Genomic DNA, 8,183 nt, shown 5'->3' on the forward strand with positions numbered 1-8,183 from the left:
TTATACTGCACACGCGTGTTATACTGCACACACGTGTTATACTGCACGTGTGTGTTATACTGCATGTGTGTTATACTGCACGTGTGTTATACTGCACACGTGTGTTATACTGCACACATGTGTGTTATACTGCACACGTGTTATACTGCATGTGTTATACTGCACACACGTTATACTGCACACGTGTTATACTGCACACACGTGTTATACTGCACGTTATACTGCACACGCGTGTTATACTGCATGTGTGTTATACTGCATGTGTGTGTTATACTGCAGATGTGTGTTATACTGCATGTGTTATACTGCACACGCGTGTGTTATACTGGATGTGTGTGTTATACTGTGGTCACAGGCAAGAAAGGGAATAACCAAATACTTCCAAACAATGTCATGATAGATACTAAAAACACTAAATCAAAGGCAGCCTCACAATTCTGAAGGAAAAAGGTTTATTCAGTTCAGACTTCCTTTATGACTGATTGGTTGAAACATTTGTAAAACATCTATAAATAGCAGGATTATTTTTGTAAGAATAGTGGAGGTGGGGTCAGATGGAGTTCATTTTTTGCTGGATATCATTTCTTCCAGCTTTCCCTGGTTTGACCCAGCAAACTCATCCAGCTGCAGGAGGACAAAAAGGATGTGAATGAGAATGCAGAAGAAACAGAAATAACTCACAGACAGTGACACCTTTTAAAGACCCATTTCATTCACAAACATAGTAGGCTGGTGCTATCACAGCCGATATGAAGGAAAGTAATTTGTGGAGCCTAGGCCATTGTATTAGCCTAGCATTAGCCTAGCATTAGCCTAGCATTAGCCTAGCATTAGCCTAGCATTAGCCTGAGCAGCATCAGACGCTGCTGTGGTCATCGCTGCATCCCCAGGCCATAAGGCACTTTCAACTTCTGGACCTTAATACTTTAAAATCTCAAACTAACGATTCCCCCAAAGGTGCTCATTCTGATTTAAAAATAATGTTTTACAGCTGGATAAAACTGAGTCAAAAGGTTCCAGAACAGCCAGGTGTTGAAAGAGGATTTGTGTCCCAGTCACACGATGACAGGGATGTGTGTCCTGGTCACACGATGACAGGGATGTGAGTGCCCGTCACACGATGACAGGGATGTGTGTGCCAGTCACACGATGACACACCTTTTTGCTGTTTTTGTAGAAGTGGAATGTGGGCATGCATTTGATGTCGCAGAAGCTGGCCACGTCCTGGAGATGGAGAGAGGAAAAAGAGGATGCATTTGGAAAGAGATTCCCATTTCAGGAATGTACAAATTATGGCACCTAATACACACACTAAACCAGAGTGCACACACACTAAACCAACATATACACAATTATTATTATTAATAATAATAATAATAACAGCTTTATTTGTATGGCTCCCTTCATACAGAATGCAGCTCAGAGTACTTTACAGAAACAATAATGGCAGGGAAGAGCACAACGCGTGAGGGTTAGGTAGAAACACACTGGGCCTCATTTATCAAATTATTCCACTGGAAATGCATTTCCACAAATAATGTGGGATTGAGCAACGTTTTTTTGTGGGAGCCAAACGAACTTCACGAGTCTCAGCTGTTCGTATTGTGCACTGAAATGAAAGGTTAAGCATAAGGCTGTGAAGTGTGTTTAGTTATTTTATAATTCCATGAATTCACATTTTATTTTGATTTAGAGTGGCTAAATTATTTTAATATGGCAATTGGATATTATAATTATTCATATCATATAAAAACAGGAACAGGATTCAACATTAAAATGGGTGATGTTTAATTCCGGTAATTCTGATGAATGAATGTTTAAGTGGACTTTAATATAAACTCCATAAAGCAGGTATGGGGCGTGGCGCAGCCTCTTCAGAAAGACCCAGCCGGGTTATGTGTTGAGGCTCACAAAAGGAACACTGAAAAATAAAAAATAACGCCGACTTCAAGTTCAAGTTTCACCTGCAAACATCATGGCATAGAAGTGGCATGACATGTGGCGGATTGATTTGTTTTGTTGTTTGCCTGGCGTTTAAAGAGCTGAGTTTTCCCCAGTCAGAAGGTGGTCATGTGGTAATGGATTGATTTGTTTTGTTGTTTGCCTGGCGTTTAAAGAGCTGAGTTTTCCCCAGTCAGAAGGTGGTAATGTGGTAATGGATTGATTTGTTTTGTTGTTTGCCTGGCGTTTAAAGAGCTGAGTTTTCCCCAGTCAGAAGGTGGTAATGTGGTAATGGATTGATTTGTTTTGTTGTTTGCCTGGCGTTTAAAGAGCTGAGTTTTCCCCAGTCAGAAGGTGGTCATGCGGTCACTCCCATGACGTGACGCAGCATTCGGCTTCGTTCGGTGGGATTCCAGACGGCAACGTCTCTCCTGCCAATGTGCTCCTCCAGCCCAGGGTATACTCCCTCAGTGAAGCCTGGAAAAACTAGTAAACTAATCGCGACGGGTTTAACATGCTAGATCAGTAACATAAATGCAGATACATTTCATAAAAATACATTAAAGAAAATCTGCTAGTGAAGTAATAATATTTACACAATCTGTAGTTGGCGGAGCTGAAACGGCTGCCTTGCAGGCTTCACTGTGGGAAGGAAAGTGTAAAAAACCATTTCCTTTTTACCTGTTGCATAGTGCGTGTAACTTGAGAAAGAGTTTACGACAGCTAGGCTATATTGCCAGGCTTTAGTCTTCCACAGCTCTGACAATTCAATGCATCAACTTATGCTAATCACAAATTTTGTGAACACGCCTTTGATGTACGATTACTTGCTATTTATCAACATACATACGTGGATATGAAAAAAAGCTGTGTCTCATCTATTTCATAAAACTTTCGTAAAAGTTGTTAGTTCGTTTTCGATCACACATACATTTGCACATGAATTTCCGAAAATATTGATAAATGAGGCCCAGTGATTGTACTCAATCATGCGTTAAAAACATAAAGAAGTTGCGAAAGGGAATAAAATAAAATATTAAACTATTTATAACATAAACACTGAGATAATAAAACACACTGAACCGTGCTTCCTACCGGAGCGTCATCCACATCCACCTTCAGAAACACCACGTCAGAGTACTTCTCAGACAGCTCCTGAGAGAGGGAGCGAGGGAGAGAGAGAGGGGGAGGAGGGGGAGGGAGGGAGGGGGGAAGGAGGGAGGGAGGGAGGGAGGGAGGGATGGAGGGAGAATTTTGTTTGGGATCATTTAAATTCTCGGTTTATGTTATATTACTCTCCACCAGTGAGAGAGTGTTTGTGAACAGCAAAAAAACAAAAAATAACATGTATTTTAGTCATATATTGAGACTTATAAATATCTTATTGTACTTTTTTGCTAAATTTACCAATGAGGTCAGACAGTTTGGCTCATTTCAAGATTTGCCAATGGAATGAGAAAACTCAGAGAACATTGACTGTGAAAATGTCAATGTCTAGCATACCTTAACTTAAAACAAGCAAATATTTTTCACTTGAGAGAAAAAAAAGATCTTAAGACTGAAATGCTGTCTGGACACGCTCAGTCATCTCTCACAGCGGCGGATCCTGTGGTTGCCTGGCAGCGGCGGGGCGATAATCAGGTGCAGCTCCTGCTGCGGCCAGCTCAGGTGTCCCCTGACAGGTGAGCACGTCGGATTCACACCCACAAATATGAACTGCCGTAACCGGCACGGTCCGGCCTCAACGGCTGGTTTTGTGTATTGTTCTTATTGTGTTGTTTGTAATGTGTATTGCTCGTATTGTGTTGTTTGTAATGTGTATCGCTCGTATTGTGTTGTTTGTAACATACAGTTTTTCAGGAGCAGTCCTTAATGACTTAATGAGCCCGCTTTAGTGGAGTGAGTCATTATGTTGCTAGGTGTATTCAATTGCTAATTGGCTGACCCATTATACTCGGGATAGTTCATTAGTAATTTAGAGCAGTGCTTAAAGCAGCCAGCTCCTTAGATACAGCAACTGAACTAGCCATACGATCCCTATGGCCCTCTTCCTCCAATCTACTTCCCCAAAAATCCTCCCATTCCTCTCCTCTGTACAGAACTCATCCCCCCATCCTTACACCCATCCTCTAGTCTATCTCCCCAAACATCCCCCCATCCCTCCCCCCTCTGGATGTTTCCCCACTGTTCTCCCCTGTTGCTCCTATCACTGAGGGGGTGGTGGAGTGGAGACCTCAGGAACTCTTCATAGGGGTTCCCCAGGGTTGAGTCCTTGGTCCCCTCCTCCTCTCTCTCCCCTATCGCTTTCCTGGTGATGCACTGCTCTATCTCTTCCCCTGATACTCAGTCTGTGCATTCATCACAGCTTGTCTGACCTATGACCTCCCCAAATCAGCCATGTCACTCATCTCCCTCCATCTCCCTCCACTGGCTGCATAAACAGTCCCCTGTATTGGAACACCAAGGCCAATTCCTTTGTTTTTGCAATACACTGAATACATTTGGGGTTGAGATAAAAAGATGAACACAAGACAAGAGTTCAGAATTTCAGCTTTTATTTTCTGGTATGTACACCTAGATGTATTAAAATACTTAGGACATAGGAAGTACTTTGTTGTGTTGGCAGTGTGTTTTGGGTCATTGTCTTGGTGCATGATGAAGTTCTTCCCAGTTAGTTTTGACGCATTTTTCCGTAAGCTGGCAGACAGATTTTGGTAGACTTCTGAATTCATCCTGCTGCTACCATCATGAGTTACATCATCAACACAGATTAGTGAGCGCACTCCAAAGCAGCCATGCAAGCCCAAGCCATGACACTTCCTCCACCGTGCTTCACAGATGAGCTTGTATGTTTTGGATCATGAGCAGATCTGTTCTTTCTCCACACTTTGGCCTTTCCCTCACTTTGGACCAGGTTAATCTTGGTCATCATCAGTCCATAAAACCTAAGACTTAGAGAGCAGCAATATAGAGGCTATACCATAATATGCAAACCACTCATCAGTAGTAAGAATCGGAAAGCGAGATTACAATTTACAAAGACAGCTAAGAGACAGCTCTGATATTTTCATCAGACCCGACACACCCGACCAGAACCATCCATTCTGTGCCCTCTGGACAGTCACACCTGACCAGAACCCTCCATTCTGTGCCCTCTGGGCCGACACACCCAACCAGAACCCTCCATTCTGTGCCCTCTGGGCCGACACACCCAACCAGAACCCTCCATTCTGTGCCCTCTGGGCCGACACACCCAACCAGAACCATCCATTCTGTGCCCTCTGGACCGACACACCCGACCAGAACCATCCATTCTGTGCCCTCTGGACCGTCACACCCGACCAGAACCCTCCATTCTGTGCCCTCTGGACCGTCACACCCGACCAGAACCCTCCATTCTGTGCCCTCTGGACCGTCACACCCGACCAGAACCATCCATTCTGTGCCCTCTGGACCGACACACCTGACCAGAACCCTCCATTCTGTGCCCTCTGGGCGTCTAGCCCCTCCCCCCTGGGCATGCTCTAACAGGGCCTGGTGCATTGTGGGTTAAATGTGACACTCACTTTGAAAAAGGGTGCGATGCTTTGGCAGGGCCCACACCATGTTGCTGTGAAGTCCACCACCACCAGCTTCTCCCCAGCGTCAATCAGGGCCTCCTCAAATGCCTCCTAATGGAGGAAGAGTGATTTAATCACATCATCACAACTGCACAGCAAATCTTCACCTACTTTGTGATTAATTCTTCTCTCAGTAACAGGGAAGAGGTTTGTGATCCATGCTTGGTATTATAAGCATTTTATGATTAGTGATTTACCACCTATCTGTTATCAAGAGGAATGTGGTTAGTTTATTTCGTCTGTATTACATTATCATTTTGTGGATCATCTCCTCTTAGTAATGAATTTGTAGTGAGTGATCAGTGAACTTTCTCTTGGTAATATACTATGTAATTTCTTCAGCTACTTCTGCAAGCTACTCTGGAGAACTGAGAATGGATTCGTGGCCAAAGACCTGAGACGTAGCTTAACGCTGGCTTGAAGTTCAAGTTCATAATTCATTGCAATGTTAACTTAAGTTATTAGTGTGTGGTTAATTTATGTCCTCTCAGTAATAGATTGGTTGTCTGTGATTGGTTCTTTGTTTTACACAGCCTTACCATCCAAACACAAATCCAGTTAATTTATGGAAAGAAAATACTTCCTTAATCAAGTTTCATTGTCCTGTTGTAGGTCCTCAATAATTTAAAAGTGGAGGGGACATGTTCTCCTGCTGACGGCAGGGAACCAAATCTCCGACGCGAAAGAGAGAACTGTAATTAGCGTTACTGTGTGGAAGATATCTTTCATCCGGAAACAATGCCCCAAGCTCAGTAACTCCGCAAAAACAATAATCTTTAGTACCTGACTCCCAGACACACGGATGGAAATACACACCGTATTTTACATTACTATGACAACTGAAACAAACTAGCTTTAGAAAATGCAAATCGCGCGGCAAGCAATCAAATCAATCTAGATATCATTAAAACATAGGCTACATTGTCGCGTCATCAATAAATAATGCTCTATGGATATCCAGCTTTAACTAATGCTGACACACGACAGTGCCAACTATAGGCTACTAAATAACCGTTTTGCGTGCGGCCTACTCCTACGCTATGCTCCATGTCAATTATTCAATTAGAAAATACAACATATCTCATTACAACCTGATTTTGGTGGCACGGATAATAGATTCAAGTTAGCCAGTGGTGCCAAAACGACGCGTTTGAGGCCAGGAAGCTTTCTAGTTCATCAAGTTTTTTTTTCTGCTAAGAGAATAAGCACACCATTAGGACCGATCCGACAGCATGGTTTTCCCGGACCGCTGTTCACAGCATCCTGGCTAACGGGGTTTATTCGAAAGGTGAATTTTTCAGATGGCTCGCAAGCGACAAATCTAATTAGAACAAATTCGAGCACAAAAAAAAATAATAAAACGCATTCGCAGTGTACAAGCATACACGGGTGCAAGCCGGCAGTTTTTTGACAGTAAAATAAGATGCACTAATTAGAATTTAAGATGGCGAGAATGTATAAATATAAGCGGTAACGTTCGTGGGCAAAAACCGCGAGTCAAAAGGTTTGCTCCCCATAGCATTCTAGCTAACCACACATTTTTCTCATGGAAGTAATCTAATATGTTTAGGGTTAGGGTGGTAGCCTATAGGCACTAGGCAATCTCACCGAATGGATAACGTTAGTGGCCGCGCATTTTCCATCTAGCCAAAAAGCATCAAACTTCAGATGACTGACTGACAAATTTCTTACCTGATCTTCAATTATTACGAGCATTCTGACTATTTTCGGTTCAGCCTGACGGGAATAATAGTTTATATCCTTCTATTCTGCAGCGACAGTGCGGTCCACGTTCCCACTATCCCCGCAGACTGCATTTATATAGCCTAACGCTGATCGGAAGCCCAGCCCCCCGTCACTGTGCACTATTCACGGTCATGCACTCATACGCGGGGAACGGGCGACACAGAGAATGCTTCGAACCTTAAATAATTGTGTAAATGTCATACATTTATGTTTATTAATTTATGAGAGGAGAAGCATTTAACTTCGTAGTCTACACAGGGGTTGAATGAATCTTGTTTATATAGTTCTGTGATCGCACAAAATGTCTGTGCTGCAAACATCTGGATACATCGATTAGCACTGCATGCATTCCATGGCCGACTCATGGTGACTTAACAGAATCTGGGGCACATGCCAATCAAAAGCTGAACTGGGCGGTTTAGCCAACCGAATACCTTTTGGTCGGATTTGACAGGAATTCGATCTCATGCGCTTTTGTTTTTTACATTACATTACATTACATTACGTGGCATTTAGCAGACGCTCTTATCCAGAGCGACGTACAACAAAGTGCAAATCAATCACAAGAACAAGTGCAAAAGTAGACCTGAGAGGACAGTACAGTTCCGAGTCCTAGTGTAAACATACAGAAATTCAGAACCCTTGAAGAGTACAATCAACATTCAAACTAGCATACCACTGTTGGCAGCTTATTTCTTTCATAAAGGAAGTAAACTATTTACAATCACTTGGAGGCTAAACTCAGACGTTTGTGGTCAATTTTGACCTTAGTCACAACACTCAAAACGGTAAGCATTTGTAACACAGCCTGTTCGCTTGTTCAAAACATGCATTGTGCATTCATATCTCTGAAGAAATCTTGCACTTCCACACTCA

At 42.8% G+C, this 8,183-nt stretch overlaps 1 protein-coding gene across 1 annotated transcript; it reads right to left on the minus strand.

Moving 5' to 3' along the window:
* Positions 1–435: 435 nt before the first annotated feature.
* Positions 436–7,432, minus strand: LOC133131225 (thioredoxin-like). Its single transcript, XM_061246479.1, has 5 exons — positions 7,254–7,432; positions 5,508–5,612; positions 3,037–3,096; positions 1,159–1,224; positions 436–624 (listed from the first exon to the last, which is right to left on the minus strand). The coding sequence occupies exons 1-5, from the start codon at positions 7,275–7,277 to the stop codon at positions 562–564; spliced, it is 318 nt and encodes a 105-aa protein (XP_061102463.1). The 5' UTR covers positions 7,278–7,432; the 3' UTR covers positions 436–561.
* Positions 7,433–8,183: the final 751 nt, after the last annotated feature.

Source organism: Conger conger, chromosome 6 (genome assembly GCF_963514075.1).
Source record: "Conger conger chromosome 6, fConCon1.1, whole genome shotgun sequence".
Lineage (NCBI taxonomy): Eukaryota > Metazoa > Chordata > Actinopteri > Anguilliformes > Congridae > Conger > Conger conger.

What these genes read in the sequence shown, in the direction of transcription:
- LOC133131225 (XM_061246479.1), bottom strand. Translation starts at nt 7,277, where the DNA reads ATGCTCGTAATAATTGAAGATCAG. An exon ending in TCGTAATAATTGAAGATCAG is followed by an intron (nt 5,613 to 7,253) that starts GTAAGAAATTTG and finishes TTCCTCCATTAG; the next exon opens with GAGGCATTTGAGGAGGCCCT. An exon ending in GCATCGCACCCTTTTTCAAA is followed by an intron (nt 3,097 to 5,507) that starts GTGAGTGTCACA and finishes TCCCTCTCTCAG; the next exon opens with GAGCTGTCTGAGAAGTACTC.